Below are 18,508 nucleotides of genomic sequence, written 5' to 3' on the forward strand. Positions count from 1 at the left end.
CTTAACACACCAACACACACACACACACCAAACACACCAACACAAACACACCAACCACCATTAGCTTCTGTTTCCTGTCATTGAGCCAATTTTGAATCCAGCTCATTCCCTGAACCCTGTAGGCTTTACTCTTTCTGACCAGTCGGCCATGTGAGACCCTGTCAAATGGCTGACTTAGGTCCATGTAGAGAACATCCACTGCATTACCCTCATCAATCCAGGACCAATTTGGGCAGTAACAGACTGGATTAAAAAAAAAATCACTGGGTGATAGGAAGCAGAGAGTAATGATCAATGGGGGAAGAATTGTAATAGAGTTCCCTAGGGGTCAGTATTGAGCCCTTGCTTTTTCTGATATTTATTAATGGTCAGGATCTTGCTGTGCAGTTGGCAATTTCCATGTTTGCAGACGACATAAAGCTTGGAAGAATTGTAATCTGTGAGGAAGACAAGGTGAAAATCCAAAAGACATTGACAAGTTGGTGGAGTGGATGGATAGGTGGTAGATGAAGGTCAATGCAAAGAAATTTGGAAGGAAGTTGAAAGTCTGTTTGTGGGCGGCACGGTGGCACAGTGGTTAGCACTGCTGCCTCACAGCGCCAGAGACCCGGGTTCAATTCCCGCCTCAGGCGACTGACTGTGTGGAGTTTGCACGTTCTCCCCGTGTCTGCGTGGGTTTCCTCCGGGTGCTCCGGTTTCCTCCCACAGTCCAAAGATGTGCAGGTCAGGTGAATTGGCCATGCTAAATTGCCCGTAGTGTTAGGTAAGGGGTAAATGTAGGGGTATGGGTGGGTTGCGCTTCGGCGGGGCAGTGGGGACTTGTTGGGCCGAAGGGCCTGTTTCCACACTGTAGTAATCTAATCTAATCTAATCTAATCTAATCTAATCTAATATAACATAGGGGTTCAATTCTAAAGGGGGTGCAGCAAAACTCTCTCACTTTGTGGGCAAACAACTACACATTGAAACAATGGTCATGCAACCAGTCTCACACCCCTTAAACCAACTGTTCCGTCCACATCTTGAACTTCTCTCAGTTACTTCATTAAGGTCACAATCAAATCTCACGTTCCTCTATTTAACTGCACCTGCCGCTGACCTGCTAACTTCAGCATTGCTCAGTTTTCATTCCACTAATCTTACCTGCGAGTGAGTAAATCACAGTGCCATTCTCTCCCTCATCAGCATCCTTTGCCTGTAAAGTTGTCACCAGATTTCCTGGCTGATTTCCTTCAATAACCTGTATGGACATGAAGGTGAGAAGGACCATGAGAATTCTTCAGGCTTTACTCCAGTAAGAAAACAAACTTACTGGACAAGAAGTTAGGTACATGTTGCACTCACATGGAATGTCAGTCACTCGCAGTATTACACTCAGTCACTCGTGTAGTGTCAAAGTCACAGGTGGTACATGTAAAGACTGTGTCTTTCTATTTTTCCATATTTTAATTGTGGACTGAAATGGGAAGTGAACTGTTTTAAAAATCAAGGATTGTTGAATGGTTCCTGCAAGTTTTTGAAGGTAAGTTACCAACGCTTATTGGAAGACTGTTTACCCAGCTGTTAGTTCCAGCAGCGGGAGGAGAAGGCACAGATGAGCTGGAACCAAGGGTTTGTACAAATGGAAATTCATCCAGAAACAAATAGCTAATTGGTCTGTGGAGTAGTGATCAGTTATTGATGACAAAGGCCTTCTGCCTGTCAACAGCGATGTGATTAGTTCCCAGGTAGCTGTACAGCTTGGTGATTGGAACAGGATCGAGAGAAACCTTCAGACCATCATCGACTCAGGAGCTTTCTCTGTTCTCTGCAGTAAAACCCACAGTAAGCCGATAAAAACTTGTTTATTTTATTTTGAGCAGTTGCTGGAAGCTGTAACTTTGAATTGATTGAATTGAATTGATGAGGCATTTTTATAGAAGTGTAAACCAGTCATGCTGTGCCTCCAGTGGCAGCTGATTGGTGGAAGAATCCCCTCAGCAAAGCCTGTGAATGGAGATCAATCAACTGCTTTCCCAGTTACCCCTCCCCAATCCGAAAATAAAAACAGAAATTGCTGGAGAAACTCAGAAGATTCTGGTGGCACCTATGGAGAGAAAGCACAGTTAACATTAACTGACCAGTCTGAAAAGGGTCACTGTACTTGAGACATTAACCCTGCTTTCTTTTCATGGATGCTGTCAGACCTGCTAAGTTTCTCCAGCAATTTCTGTTTTTGTTTCCAATCTTTAATAGCAGACATTTTTCATTTTATTGTTGTATGTTTTTCCAACTATGTGTATGCATAGAGGGTGTGGTTATAGGGTGATTAGAATTGTAACTGTAAAGTTATATGACGATGGTTCTGTTTACCTCATATCGTCATAGAGTCATAATAGTCAAACAGACCCTTCGGTCCAACTCGTCCATGCTGACCAGATATCCTAAACTATCGCATTTGTCAGCGTTTGGACCATATCTCTCTAAACCCTTCCTATTCATATACCCATCCCGATGCCTTTTAAATGTTGTAACTGTACCAGTCTCCACCACTTCCTCTGGCAGCTTGTCCCATCCCTGTAAAGTCTATTTATTAGTATTAAATAATTGTTCACAAAAGTAACAAATTTGATTCTACATTAATAATCAGATATTGTTTGTCTCTGGTCTCCCTTGTTTAAACCTCACAGTTGAGTATCCATCAGGCGGACTGGCCAGTTTAAGGACACTGTTTGTCTAATATCCATCAGGCGGACTGGCCAGTTTAAGGACACTGTTTGTCGATTCTTGGCAGCTGCTTGTTGTTTACCAAGACCCAGCTGTCCAAACTCATTGGACAAACGGGATTGTCAGCTTGTGTGTGTTGGAATCTGTTTGTTTACTTTTTTTGAATTTTGCCAAGAATCAAAGAGATGAGAAAGTGTGGACACAAGCTTTTCACAAAGTTTTTCCTTCCATCCATTTGGGCTGTATCCAGTGTCTGACTGTGAACGAAGCACTGACTGTATCTGACACTCAGCTCCCTGATCTCCCAGATCAAAAGAATTCCTCACTTCCGTTCCTTCCCAAACTGGGGAATTTCACATTCCTGAACCACAGACTGTTGACCTCCTCAGCCTCTGTGCTGTGATTTGATAGTATTACAAAGATTAAAGAGGGTGAGCTGGGGTTTAGCATTGTGTCAACATGCTGAGTGAAGCTGTGACCTGGGGTAGATCCCTGTGAGCTTACCTGAACAATCAGCTCCTTTCCCATCGGCACATTGCTGAAGGTGGGTGAACTATCATTCTCATCTAAAACCATGACATAGACCGATCCAGTGACACTGCGAGGAGGAGTCCCACTATCCTGAACCAGCACAGTTACCTGGTGACTGGCCTGAAGCTCTCGGTCAAACGTAACTCTTGAGCTGATCTCCCCTGGAAACAGAATGGAGAAAGAATTTGCATGAATTCACATAAAAAGCAATGAGGGTTAGATCTTACTCTGATTTCCATTAGCTAGTTCCTTAACAAGTCAAATCCTGACCATTCACACAGCCAAACGTTCCAGACTCAGTGCCGAGACAGAGAAGGGGCAGAGGAACCCCACTGACAGCACGCTTCCACACACTGTCTAACAGAGGCAGGGCCAGGCTGCACAGACAGAAACCATGGAGCTCAGTGAAAAGGGCAGAAAATGTGTTGCTGGAAAAGCGCAGCAGGTCAGGTAGCATCCAAGGAGTAGGAGAATCGACGTTTCGGGCATGAGCCCTTCTTCAGGAATGATTCCTCCTGCTCCTTGGATGCTGCCTGACCAGCTGCGCTTTTCCAGCAACACATTTTCAGCTCTGATCTCCAGCATCTGCAGACCTCACTTTCTCCGAGCTCAATAAAAAGGAGCAAGATCAGACAAGGCAAAGGAATGGTTCGATAAGTTTTGTGAGAGTCAATGTATGTGAGGGACTGTACCCCAGTGACAGTCAGTGTGTGTGTGGGACTGTACCCAGTGAGAGTCAGTGTGTGTGAGACTGTACCCCAGTGAGAGTCAGTGTGTGTGGGATCGTACCCCAGTGATAGGTAGTGTGTGTGGGACTGTACCCCAGTGACAGTCAGTGTGTGTGTGGGACTGCACCGCAGTGAGAGTGTATGTGTATGTGGGACTGTACCACAGTGAGAGTCAGTGTGTGTGGGACTGCACCGCAGTGAGAGTCAGTGTGTGTGGGACTGTAGCCCAGTGAGAGTCAGTGTGTGTGGGACTGTACCCGAGTGAGAATCAGTGTGTGTGTGGGACTGTACCCAGTGAGAGTCAGTGTGTGTGGGACTGTACCCCAGTGAGAGTTAGTGTGTGAGTGGCACCTGTACCCCAGTGAGAGTCAGTACATGTGTGGGACTGTACCTAGTGAGAGTGTATGTGTATGTGGGGCTGTACCACAGTGAGAGTTAGTGTGTGTGGGACTGCACCACAGTGAGAATCTGTGAATGTGTGTGACTGTACCCCAGCGAGAGACAGTGTGTGTGGGACTGTACCCCAGTGAGAGTGTATGTGGGACTCTACCCCAGTGAGAGTCAGTGTATGTGGGAGACTGTACCCAGAGTCCGTGTGTGTGGGACTGTACCCCAGTGAGAGTTAGTGTGTGAGTGGCACCTGTACCCCAGTGAGAGTCAGTACATGTGTGGGACTGTACCACAGTGAGAGTTAGTGTGTGTGGGACTGCACCACAGTGAGAATCTGTGAATGTGTGTGACTGTACCCCAGCGAGAGACAGTGTGTGTGGGACTGTACCCCAGTGAGAGTGTATGTGGGACTCTACCCCAGTGAGAGTCAGTGTATGTGGGAGACTGTACCCAGAGTCCGTGTGTGTGGGACTGTACCCCAGTGAGAGTTAGTGTGTGCAATGTGTGTGTGTGGGACTGTACCCCAGTGAGAGTCAGTGTGCATGTGGGATTGTACCCCAGTGAGAGTCAGTGTCTGTGGGACTGTACCCCAGTGAGAGTCAGTGTGTGTGTGTGTGGGACTGTACCCCAGTGAGAGTCAGTGGGTGTGGGGGGACTGTACCCCAGTGTGAGTCAGTGTGTGTGGGACTGTACCCCAGTGAGAATCAGTGTGTGGGGTACTGTACCCTAGTGAGAGTCAGTGCATGTGTGTGGGACTGTACCCCAGTGAGAGTCAGTGTGTGTGTGGGACTGTACCCCAGTGAGAATCAGTGTGTGTGGGACTGTACCCCAGAGAGATTCAGTGTGTGGGGGGGACTGTACCCTAGTGAGAGTCAGTGCATGTGTGTGGGACTGTACCCCAGTGAGAGTCAGTGTGTGTATGGGTCTGTACCCCAGTGAGAGTCAGTGTGTGTGGGAGTGTACCCCAGTGAGAGTCAGTGTATGTGTATGGGACTGTACCCCAGTGAGAATCAGTGTGTGTGGGACTGTACCCCAGTGTGAGTCAGTGTGTGTGTGGGACTGTACCCCAGTGAGAGTCAGTGTGTGTGGGACTGTACCCCAGTGTGAGTCAGTGTGTGTGGGACGGTACCCAAGTGAGAGTCAGTGTGTATGTGGGACTGTACCCCAGTGAGAGTCAGTGTGTGTGGGACTGCACCTCAGTGAGAGTCAGTGTGTGTGGGAGTGTACCCCAGTGAGAGTCAGCGTGTGTGTGGAACTGTACCCCAGTGAGAGTCAGTGTTTGTGTGGGACTGTGCCCCAGTGAGAGTCAGTGTTTATGGGACTGTACCCCAGTGAGAGTCTGTCTGTGTGTGTTTGTGGGACTGTGTCCCAAAGAGAGTCAGTGTGTGTGTGTGTGTGTGTGGGAGTGTACCCCAGCGAGAGTCAGTATGTGTGTGCGGGGCTGTACCCCAGTGAGAGTCAGTGTGTGTGGGACTGTACCACAGTGAGAGTCAGTGTTTGTGTATGGGACTGTACCCCAGTGAGAGTCAGTGTGTATGGGACTGCACCACAGTGAGAGTCTGTGGATGTGTGTGACTGTATCCCAATGAGAGTCAGTGTGCGCGTGACTGTACCCCAGTGAGTGTCAGTGTGTGTGGGACTGTACTCCAGTGAGAGTCAGTGTGTGTGTGGGACTGTACCCCAGTGAGAGTCAGTGTGTGTGGGACTGTACCCCAGTGAGAGTCAGTGTATGTGTGGGACTGTACCCCTGTGAGATTCAGTGTGTGTGGGACTGCACCCCAGTAAGAGTCAGTATGTGAGGGGCTGTCCCCAGTGAGAGACGGTGTATGTGTGTTCGACTGTACACCAGTGAGAGTCAGTGTGTGTGCGACTGTACCCCAGTGAGAGTCAGTGTGTGTGGAACTGTGCCCCAGTGAGGGTCAGTGTGTGTGTGGGACTGTACCCCAGTGAGAATCAGTGTCTGTGGAACTGTGCCCCAGTGAGAGTCAGTGTGTGTGTGGGACTGTACCCCAGTGAGAGTCTGTGTGTGTGTGCGTGGGACTGTACCTCAGTGAGAGTCAGTGTGTGTGTGTGGAACTCGACCCCATTGGGAGTCTGTGTATATGTGTGGGACTGTATCCCAGTGAGAGTCAGTGTGTGTGTTGAACTGTACCCAGTGAGAGTCAGTGTTTGTGTGGGACTGTATCCCAGTGAGAATCAGTGCGTGTACGCGTTTGTACCCCAATAAGGGTCAGTGTGTGTGTGGGGGGGACCAAGGTCAGACTCATTGCATGTCGGACTGTCCCCCAGTAATGTTCAGTATGCATGTGGGAACCTGTACCCCAATTAGAGTTAGTGCATGTGGGACCTGTATCCCAGTGAGAGTCAATGTGTATCAACACAAACGCTACGCAATGACCATGTTCAACAACAGACAATCCAACCACCGCCAAACCCCCACCCCCACACCTCCCCCAGTTGATTGTCAGTGGTGTTACCATCACTGAATCCCTCCCAATCAATGTCCTGGGGTTTACCATTGACCTGAAACTGAATTGCATTTGCCAGATAAACTCAATGGCTACAGGTCAGAGGCTTGGAATGCTGTAGGACATCACTCACCTCCTGACTCCCCAAAGCCTGTCCATCATCTACAAGACACAAGGCAGGAGTGTGACAGAATACTCCCCACTTGCCTGGATGGGTGCAGCTCCAACAACACCATCCAGAACAAAGCAGCCCTCTTGATTGGCCATTATCCACAAGAATCCACTCCCTCCACCACTGATGCACAGTAGCAGCAGTGTGTACACGATCTACAAGATGCACTGCAGAAATTCACCAAAGATCCTCATATAGCACCTTCTAAATCCCCGATTACCTTCATCTAGAAGGGCAAGGGCAGCAGATATGTGGGATCACCAGCCCCTGCAAGTTCCCCTCCAAGCCAATTCCCATCCTGACTTGGAAATATATCGCTGCTCCTTCACTATCACCACTGGGCCAAAATCCTGGAATTCCCTCTGTAAGGGCATTGTGGGTCTATCTACAGCACATGGACTGCTGTGGTTCAAGAAGGCAGCTCACCCCCACCTCTTCAAAGGGCAACTAGGGATGGGCAATAAATGCTGACCAAGCCAGTGATATGATGTTCTATGAATGAATAAAGGAAGTTTATCTCTCCATTCCCTTCAGCTGCAATGGGGTCAAACTGTTAACTTTACCTCATTCGAGAAACCCTGTCAAGGAGGAACCAGCCATGTCACCTTTTTTTGGATTTTGATTTTTGGTTTGTTCACTGGAATGTGGAAATCACTGGCTCAAGGCAGCATTTATTACCCAGCCAGCTTTTAGGAGTCATCCACACTGCCGTGGATCCAGTGTCACATGTCAGCCAGACCAGGTCAAAATGATCCCCACTCATGAACTAAATGGATTTTTATAAACAATTGATGATGGGTGTCAGGGTTAATATCCCAGTCACTTCCAAATTTAATAGAGTCACAGAGTCATAAAGACAAACTTCACCCTGCTCCTCGGATGCTGCCTGACCTGCCTGTGCTTTTCCAGCACCCCACTCTCAACCCATTTTTCAAGTTGTCACCATCTACTTCCCCACATTCTATACTTTCCATGTCCTTCTCCACAGTAAACACTGATGCAAATGTTGGGCTTTTGATGGTAACCTAGCCAATCCTCACTGATTTCCCATCTCTCTCTCACCCAAAATGTCTGGACAGTCATCAGGCACCAAAAACCTGCCTCCACCTGCATTTGGGATGAATCTGGGCAGAAATAGTGATGAGACAATTGGTATCTACATTGGTCCCTCGAGTCATAGTCATGGAGGTCTACAGCACAGAAAGAGGACATTCAGCCCATTGAAACAGTACTGGTCAAACACAAACACCTAAGTAATCCAATCCCATGGTTCTGTACCAACATACACCAGTGAACTGAGGAAGTCACGCACTGCATTGGACGGATATGCACCTCTGGAATAGATGCCATTTCAACCACTGCATCATTCAATGCTTTCCAAACTATTTCCTGATCTCCCACCTCTCTCCAACCCATGGATCACTGTCTGATGTGGGGACAGTGAGCTTTTTTGTATTGTTTGCTATTGATTGAATTTTGATCTCACGATCTGCACGCTTTTCACGGTATCTAAAAGTGTTTCACGATTAACTTGTAATCATTTCTGTAGGTAAAAACAATGACTGCAGATGCTGGAAACCAGATTTTGGATTAGAGTGGTGCTGAAAAAGCACAGCAGGTCAGGCAGCATCCGAGGAGCTGTCTGAACTGCTGTGCTTTTCCAGCACCACTCTAATCCAGAATCATTTCTGTAGCCATCATGATTCCGTTCAAAATACAGAGAGAGAGAAAGCACTGAGTTTCTGCAGAGAGTTTCTATTGTAAATTAGGTTCTGGTTGAGAAAGTTAGCATTGATTCAGAGAAACACCCATATGCTGAAAAAAAAGCTTTTCTTTAAGTGCCGTTTGTGGACAGTTCATAGAGTCCCTGCAGGCCATTCAACCCATCGAGTCTACACCAACCCTCCAGAGCATCCCTGCATTCCCCATGGTTAATCTGCCTGTGTGAAACAGTTGCTCCTGGGAACAGGAGAAGATGGCTTAAAAAAAGGGATGGTGTCCGTACTCTGGCCTAGTTAGACATGCCATTATTCTGTCAATTAAGAAATAAATTGCAAAAAATATGACACCTTAGTGTAAGGGGTTTAGGATGAGAAGTGTTTGGTTAAAACCCTGAAGAGGTTATGTGAAATGGAGAGATCTAAAACACGATTATCTTACAAATCTAAGAAGAGACTATTAGAATCTCACAGTCACAGCGACATCATCCCTCGTGAGATAAAGGTGGGAATTCTCCCTTGTGTCTGAGGACTGGGATGTGAATCTGTTGGGATTGGTGGGATTGCATTTTTATTGTGTGTTTTGAAATCTTAATAAAAGGGGTTAGATATAAATAATTTGGTTTATTCCTATTTTTTGTTTCTTTGTGCAATAAATCTCTGTTTATTCTCAAAGCCAAATCTGCAACATTGTGTGTTTATGTTGTGGGTAACAGACCACCTTATTATAACCAAACAAACCATGATTATTGAGTCAGGTTTCAGCCTGGGATCTGATTTGCCCAGAAATAACATCAGCTGGGATTGTGACACTGGACAGTGACCTCTTCTCTCTTTCTCTCTCCCTAATGTGTGGATTATTTCATTCAACTGTTTGCCTGTCAGTTCCCATCTGGTTCACTGATGTCCTTCAGTGAAGGAAATCTGCTGCTATGACCTGATCTGTCTGACATGTGACTCCAGACCCATAATAACATTGTTGAGTCTTAACTGCCTCTAAAATAGCCAAGCAAACCACTCAGTTTGAGGGCTGTGTGATAAACTATGGCTCAGTTAGTGATACACATATTCCATGGATGAATAAAGAAATCTCACAGTATCTTGGAGTTCAATACTGGGCTGATGACACATTAACCAGGAAGATGTTAATTTGGATTAATGTGGATTACCAGAGGACCATAGAGAAGGGAGGCCAGAGAATTCTCTGCTGTAGACCCATTGCAACAGTTGGCGAATTGGAAGATAATTACCGGTGAGTGAGTTGATCTGAAAGCTGGAATGTGCTGGGAAGAGCCTATAGGTCAGCTTGCTGTTAATCCCATGGTCACGATCAGTTGCTAGGATGCGTCCAATGGATGATGAAGGTGGTATGTTCTCCTGGATGGTGAAGAAATACTGGTCCTCACTGAGTTTTGGTGCATTGTCATTCTCATCAGTGATACAGACTCGGACCATGGCAGTCCCTGTTTTCCTCTGGTCGCCCTCACTACTCGAAGCCACAACAGTCAGACTAAACAGGTCTTTGTTTTCACGGTCAAGGGCACTTTTCACGTACAACCAGCCACTTTCAGGGAGGATTCCAAAGTTGGCTGAGTCACCATCAGTCCGCAGGTAGTAAGTGATGTGGTTGTCTCTGCTGTCCTGACTCAGGGCTCGGACCTGGAGAAACCGAGTGTTAATAGCTGTCCCTTCTTTCACTTCAACTCTATAGGTCAAGGTATCGAAGATTGGGGCATTGTCGCTCTCGTCCTGAATGTGAATAATTAATGTGAAGGTGGAGCTGAGCTGTGGAGCCCCACTATCTTTCGCCACAATTTTCAGGTCATAGCGTGGGAGTGTTTCAAAGCTCAAAGATCCGATCACACGCAGCTTCCCAGACGTTCGGTCAATACTGAATGTCTTGTCTTCATTGGAAACAATGTCAAACTGAACCTGACCATTGGCTCCGCTGTCCTGATCATCTGCGTGTACGGTGTAGATGACAGAACCGATCTCTGTGTTCTCCGGGACCAGAATTGATTCAGATGAGGTGGGGAACGTTGGTGTGTTATCGTTGATGTCAGATATTGTGATCTTGACCTTGGTACTGCTATAGGCAGGAGGGGAACCACTGCTCGCCTGAACATCCAGAATCACGACAGGATGAGATTCATGGTCCAACGGAATGCTGGTCTGGATCAAACCCGAGCTAACACCAATTGCAAAGTAACCATTGGGATCTCCAGAGGAAATCGTATAGGAGATAGAGTCTGAATGACCTGCCAACCAGAAATAAATCCATCAATCAATCAGTTTCAAACAATGTGACCCAGCTGATCTGTGAAAATGTTCCTGAGGTTTACCTGTACCCACACACTCTTCACACAACTGTCTTTGCAACTCTTTGTTGCATTAATTCACCTGCTTTAACCACATAAAGCAATGTCATCGAACATATCTGCGGGTGATATGTTCCAAGACCCACTGTGGATAGTAGCGAAACCTATCAGTTAAATGGGAAATCTTTCTTTCTGGCAGCCCCCTAGAATTATTTCTGGAATGCTCCATGTAATATTTTCGAGCCGTGGTAAATCGCGGATAACTGAAACCGCGGAAACTAAATCTGTGGATACGGACATTCTACCGTCTTTAATTCCCTGCTCACAAGTAAATTTAACCCCCTTACTGTAAGGACCTGTTTAGGGACACGATGACCAAAATAGGAGGAGGGCATTGTCTTGATCTGTCTCTTGTCTCACTCCTCATGGGTCACAACTCAAAACAAATCATTTTACCTTGTTCCCAAAATGGCCATTGGAATGATTTTTCTAATTTCAGACTCCTGTGAACCATTCCCAGAACACACAGACATTACGCAGTCAGTCTAACCTCAGTGGTGGGAAAACTATAAGCGATTCTATGGAACAGGATTAATCTATATCTGGAGAATCAGGGAATAAAGGGGGTCATGTTTGACCACTGGATTTAATTTCCCAAAGTGGTGACTCAGTGTGTAGATGAGGGAAATGCTTTGATGTAGTCTACTTGGACTTCAACAAGGCTTTTGATAAGGTCCAAATTTGAGACTGATTGTCCATGGGATCCAAGGAAATTTGGCAAATTGGCTCCACTGTTGGCTGAGAGGCAGGAAGCAGAGGATGATGGTTGAGGGTGATTTTGTGACTGGAAGCCTCTGTCCAATGGGACCTCACAGAGATCAGTATAGGGGCCCTTGTGGTTTATAAAAGAGATTTAGATTTGAATGTAGGAAGGTTGATCAGTAAGCTCAGAGATAACACAAAAATTGATGGAATGGTAAATAGTGAGGAGGATAGCCTACAAATTTAGGAGGATATAGACAGGATTGTTGGATGGGCTGATCGGTGACAAATGTGGTTGGAGCTTTACTCATTGGATTTTAGAAGAATGAAAAGGAAGACAAAAATCACGAAGCCACGTTGACCCTGATCATATTCTGTGTTCGTGAACACACTGTTATCTATCCTTTATAGTAGAATCTGACATTTTCCTAATAACAGACATGAGGCTAACTGGCCTTGAGTTACCTCTTTCCTGTCTGCTTCCCTTTTGAAACAAAGGTGTTTTCCTGACAGTTTTCCAATCCTCTGGGACTTTAAGAATTCCTGGAAGATTACACCAGTCCATCCATTATCTCTGTAGCTGCTTCATTTAATATCTGCAGATGCATCTCATCAGGTCCAGGGAAGGCATACAGGACACTTGTCTTTATCAGTTAAGACAGATTAAAAGAGCAGGAAGGCAATGTTGGAGCTGGATTTGACTTTGGTTTGACCACAGCTGGAGTATGCCCAGTTCTGGTCCTCACACTACACCAAGGATGTGATTGCATTGCAGGGAGGTACAAAGAAGCTTCACCAGGATGTTGTTGGGGATTGAGTAGGTTAGCGATGAAGAGAGGCTGGATAAGCTCAGGTGGTTTTCTTTGGAGCAAGGAAGACTGAGGGGAGACTTGATACAGATGTATAAGATCATGAGGGGCATTGGCAGGGGCGAGTAGGAAGTAGTTGTTCCCCTTAGTTGAAGGGTCAGTATCAAGGGAAATAATTTTAAAGTGAAAGGCCAGAGGGTTAGAGGTGAGTGGAGGAAAAATCTTTTTACCCAGAGGGGTCTAGAATGCACCGCCTGGGAGGGGATACGAGGTGGGAAACCTCACAATCTTTGTAAAGTACTTTGATACACACATGAAATGTTTAAGGCTATGAATCTAGTGCAACAAAGTGGGAAAACTGTAGATTTAGTGTGTTTTTTTTATCAGTACAAAGTTGGTGGGCCGAAGGACCTTTACTGTACTGTATGGTTTAATGATTCTAAGATTATCCAGTCAGAGTGAGGAGTCTGAGAATGACCAATGTTCAATCAGAGTGAAGTTCTTGTTAATTATGAATGTATTATCATGAACAATTCAGCTGTTCAGGGTTTGATGACAATTTTAGGGAACAGTGTGACATGAGAGGAATAAAATTGAACAGAATTCTAGCATTATGAACATGTTGCATTTATTAAGGTCAGAGGTCTTAGGCAGAGGTCAAAGGTGATTATTTACCAGGATCCACAGCCTATTTCACCAGAACTGTCCCAGACTCACCTGGGGAGTTTATGGCCCTGACAGAGCCAATATGGGACCCTCTCCTCACATCTTCAGGGATGGTGAAGAAATATTGAGCTTGTTCAAAGAGTGGTGGTGAGACAGTACCCGAAACAATGCTGATGTTCACCATGGCATTGACCAACGATGTGAGACCTCCTGCATCTCGGGCAGAGATGACCAGTTGCTGGACAGTACCTGCTCTGTCATGTACATGAGCAACAAGGGATAGGACACCTGTTGGAACAAGACACAGTTTCACTTTTAGTGAACTGGCCTAACAACAGCAATCATTAGCTCAACTCCAGCCCCCTGTCCCTCACCACCTGACTCTCTATACACAGACATGATATCAACCCATGACCCCCAACCACAAACCGTGCTATTTGTCATAATACATATCACCACCTCTTCCCCCACAAATAAAACCAGCTCATCACACAGACACACATGTTTACCCCACACAGAATTAGGAACAAACAGGATTTTTTTCTGGGTCTCCAGAGAAAATTTAATCAGTTATTTTTGTGACATTATTTTTATACTTGTTCTGTGGATTTCCTGTTGGAAAAGGCAAGTGTGATTCCTCAGAACAGAACAATAAGAGATCGTTCTGAAATGAGACCATTAAAAAGCCTGGCTGCACTGACCACTGACCACTGGCTAAACGCTCTGTGCGGCCAGTATCTGTGACTGGTTCCAGGAGCAGTACATTCCCCGTGTGTGAATCTCAGGACACTATCTGCCAATTCTTATTCAAGGAGAAATGATTTTCAGCCATTGCTGCTTACTGTAGAGTTTATCTTGGCACGTCTGAGTGCTGTTAGTTCATGCAGGAAATTGCCCAGGGCACAGGAACAGGGAGAGAGCTGTTTGTACACATAATCTGAATCCAGTGACATTTATAACACCAGATGGTAAGGTGTGACCGTGGGACCCACTTGCACCTGCATCACCAATCACGAGTATATCACCATTAGCCAGGGATAGTGGAACACAGAGACTGAACCAGAAAGAGTGTCAGTGTGACTGATACATCAGGGGAAACTTTCAAACTGCCCCTCAGACTTTACCAGAAATTACTGCTCAATGTCTGTGTGGGGCAGGGGTCAGTGTAGAGTGACCATGTGGGCAAGAGGTCAGTGCAGAGTGACCGTGTGGGGAAGGGGTCAGTGCAGAGTGACCGTGTGAGGAAGAGGTCAGTGCAGAGAGATAGTGTGAGGAAGAGGTCAGTGCAGAGTGACCGTGTGGGGAAGGGGTGAGTGCAGAGTGACCATGTGAGGAAGAGGTCAGTGCAGAGTGACCATGTGAGGAAGAGGTCACTGCAGAGAGATCATGTGGGGAAGTGGTCAGTGCAGAGTGACCGTGTGAGGAAGGGGTCAGTGCAGAGTGATCGTGTGGGGAAGGGGTCAGTGCAGAGTGACCGTGTGAGGAAGGGGTCAGTGCAGAGTGATCGTGTGGGGAAGGGGTCAGTACAGAGTGACCGTGTGAGGAAGGGGTCAGTGCAGAGTGATCGTGTGGGGAAGGGGTCAGTACAGAGTGATCGTGTGGGGAAGGGGTCAGTGCAGAGTGACCGTGTGAGGAAGAGGTCAGTGCAGAGTGATCGTGTGAGGAAGGGGTCAGTGCAGAGTGACCGTGTGAGGAAGGGATCAGTGCAGAGTGATCGTGTGGGGAAGGGGTCAGTGCAGAGTGACCGTGTGAGGAAGAGGTCAGTGCAGAGTGACCGTGTGGGGAAGGGGTCAGTGCAGAGTGATCATTTAGGGAAGGGGTCAGTGCAGAGTGACCGTGTGAGGAAGTGGTTGGTGCAGAGTGATCGTGTGGGGAAGGGGTCAGTGCAGAGTGACGTGTGAGGAAGTGGTTGGTGCAGAGTGATCGTGTGGGGAAGGGGTCAGTGAAGAGTGACCGTGTGAGGAAGTGGTTGGTAGAGAGTAACCATGTGGGGAATGGGTCCTATATTCTTTGCACCCACTTCATGAACAGGATTCTGGGTAATCCTCAGCCAATGAAGCAACTATTTTTAAAAGGTCAAAAGAGACAGCCGTCATTTCTAGAGGAAAGAAAATGAGAGGGAGGAATAGAGTCGGTGAGTGATGGAGAGAGCAGGGGAGTGATGGGGAGTGTGGGGGAGTGATGGAGAGAGCGGGGGAGTGATGGAGAGAGCGAGTGATGGAGAGAGCGGGGAAGTGATGGAGAGAGCGTGGAGTAATGCAGAGAGAATGAGAGAGTGGGAGAAAGTAAAATTAAAGAGAGACAGATAGGTAGATAGATGGATAGATGAGAGGGAATTGGAATGAGATTGAACTGTTAGGTCAGAGACAAGATTCCACTGACAACTCACAAAATAAATCCTCTGCAGACAGAGGAGAGGAGGAGTGAGGGATTTAGTGGGAAGAGTTGGGTGAGTGTGATGGGGGAGAGGAGGAGGGTGAGTGGGGGTGCTGAAGGAACAAGGTCTGGACGGAACAATCAGTTTCTCACAGCTGTTCAGTGAAGGCCAAATGTTAAACAGGAAGTTTCCAGAGGGCAGGAAGTGTCCCAACAAAACAAGCGGACATGATGACACACAGCAGCAATTTTTCAGGGAAAAAAATTCACTGAAGCTTGGAACAAGGACAAGGTCACTAAGCCAGCTCTGTCAGGAGCTAATAGTTAGTGTAGTCTGTCCTGCTCTACCCTGGAGCTCTCTGATCAGGCAATGAGTTCTGTGACTTGTGTTGGCTTCAAGGTAGTGGCCAGGGATCTGAGGGTTCAGCTGGGGTCAACTAGATTCTCTCTGTGTTTGTTCACAAGAGTTTAGCACAAAGGCACTTACCTGTGTCCCTGTTCAGTGTGAATAATGACAGTAGGTTTCCTGACACAATCCGATAGGTCACTTTTCCATTCTGTCCAACATCCTTGTCAAAAGCAGACACTCTGAGTACAGCAGTTCCCGGTAAGCTCTGTGTGCTGACACTGGCTGCATACTGGACTGGGTAGAACACTGGCCTGTTATCATTGATATCATCCAAGTAAACTTTCACATAGGCCACTGACTTCAGGCCACCCTGGTGGAGAGGTGGAGACACAGAATGAGAGGTTAATACTAGAGTTATCACAAACATTGAAACATTTGATCACAGAAATTCTTGTGCCCACTGATGTGTCACAGCCAGTGTGTGACATGCCCATGATTTGGGTGCCATCATGGTACATGTGTTCTCAGGGTATAAAATTCTCACTCTCCATCTTACCGAGTCCTCTTACAGCAAGACACACTGACAGGAGTGTGTTCCAGTTTGTATACAAACAGCTCAGCCCTGACTTATACGATCCTTTGATTGCAATAGATATAGATACAAGGAGATGTCTAAAAGTCTACTGAATCTTTCAGTACGATGTCACTCATTCTGATGCTGCAGGAGTGAACATATAAACTCCTCATCACAGCAGAGTAACCCACTGAAGGTAAATAGCTCATTACTGCAGCTACAACAGATCAAGGGGGTAGAACTGGTCTGGGTAACCAGTAGTGGGGGTACATTGCGAAGCAGCAGGGACTGCTCCTAGATAACTGCAAGATCACTTTTGCAGACTTTTGGAAACCCCACTGAAGATTACACTGCCTTGGATCTCAAAGCATTCCAGTGACTCCACTTTTTTAAAATTCCCCTACATATATAAACAGAGACACAGACAAGACGTAAGTCTTAGGGATTGGGGTAAAAGTTAAAGACACACCAATCCTGACAGAGATGTTGATGAGTTGTTTTGTTTTGATTCCTTTCAATTCCCTCTAAAGCCAATGACACTGGTTCAGTGTTTGCCCTTTCGGAACCTTTCGGGTGGTTTCTCCCCCAAGCTGATGGAGAAAAGATTGGGCCAGTGGCTAGCTACTGGGGGCTTTCTGTTACTGCTTGGGGGGCGAAATGAGAGAGAGAGAGAGAGAGGTGAGTGTTGTCTCTTCAGAATCTATATATTTCTGTTGGACTGTCAATAAAACATGAAGCTGGAAAAAGCACTGCAGGAGAGCAGGGGACTCGACGTTTTGGGCAGGACCTTTCATCAGGAATAGGGAGGGGGCTGAGAATAAACAGAGGGAGGCTGGGGGAAAGGTCGGTGGGATGGTGATAGGTAGATGCAGGTAGGAGGTGAATGGAATTGGTCAGTGGGAAAGAAGGTGGACAGGTTAGTCAGGTCAAAGGGACGTGGGAGAGAGGGAAGTTTGGACCTGGGATGAGGTTGGGGGAGGAGGGGGTGGTGGTGGATTAAAGCTGGTTTCTGCTGCACTATCCTCACACAATGCCGACCAGATATCCCAACCCAATCTAGTCCCACCTACCAGCACCCGGCCCACATCCCTCCAAACCCTTCCTATTCATATACCCATCCAAATGCCTCTTAAATGTTGCAATTGTACCAGTCTCCACCACATCCTCTGGCAGCTCATTCCATACACGTACCACGCTCTGCGTGAAAAAGTTGCCCCTTAGGTCGCTTTTATATCTTTCCCCTCTCACCCTAAATCTATGCCCTCTAGTTCTGGACGGCCCGACCCCAGGGAAAACACTTTGTCTATTTATCCTATCCATGCCCCTCATAATTTTGTTAACCTCTATAGGGTCACCCCTCAGCCTCCGACGCTCCAGGGAAAACAGCCACAGCCTGTACAACCTCTCTCTGTAGCTCAGATCCTCCAACCCTGGCAACATCCTTGTAAACCTTTTCTGAACCCTTTCAAGTTTCACAACATCTTTCCGATAGGAAGGAGACCAGAATTGCACACAATATACCAACAATGGCCGAACCAATGTCCTGTACAACCGCAGCATGACCTCCCAACTCCTGTACTCAATACTCTGACCAATAAAGGAACGCATACCAAACGTCGCCTTCACTATCCTATCTACCTGCGACTCCACTCTCAAGGAGCAATGAACCTGCACTCCAAGGTCCCTTTGTTCAGTAACACTCCCTCGGATCTTACCATTAAGTGTATAAGTCCTGCTAAGATTTGCTTACCCAAAATGCAGCACCTCACATTTATCTGAATTAAACTCCATCTGCCACTTCTCAGCCCATTGGCCCATCTGGTCCAGATCCTGTTGTAAGCTGAGGTAACCGTCTTTGCTGTCCACCACACCTCCAAGTTTGGTATCATCTGCAAACTTGCTAACCATACCTCTTATGCTCACATCCAAATCATTTATGTA

The 18,508-nt window shown here is 46.7% G+C and overlaps 1 protein-coding gene across 1 annotated transcript in view; it reads right to left on the reverse strand.

Moving 5' to 3' along the window:
- The window catches only part of LOC122551097 (protocadherin-16-like), a 152,359-nt gene that overhangs the window by 71,542 nt on the left and 62,309 nt on the right, over window positions 1-18,508 (reverse strand). The window contains exons 4-8 of the mRNA XM_043692741.1: window positions 16,132-16,363; window positions 13,320-13,556; window positions 9,964-10,971; window positions 3,211-3,398; window positions 1,144-1,240 (exon numbers count right to left, since the gene is read on the reverse strand). Coding sequence (XP_043548676.1) covers window positions 1,144-1,240; window positions 3,211-3,398; window positions 9,964-10,971; window positions 13,320-13,556; window positions 16,132-16,363 — 1,762 coding nt within the window. The remainder of the gene's footprint in view (window positions 1-1,143; window positions 1,241-3,210; window positions 3,399-9,963; window positions 10,972-13,319; window positions 13,557-16,131; window positions 16,364-18,508) is intronic.

This window comes from Chiloscyllium plagiosum, chromosome 6, assembly GCF_004010195.1.
Source record: "Chiloscyllium plagiosum isolate BGI_BamShark_2017 chromosome 6, ASM401019v2, whole genome shotgun sequence".
In the NCBI taxonomy this organism is placed as follows: Eukaryota; Metazoa; Chordata; class Chondrichthyes; order Orectolobiformes; family Hemiscylliidae; genus Chiloscyllium; species Chiloscyllium plagiosum.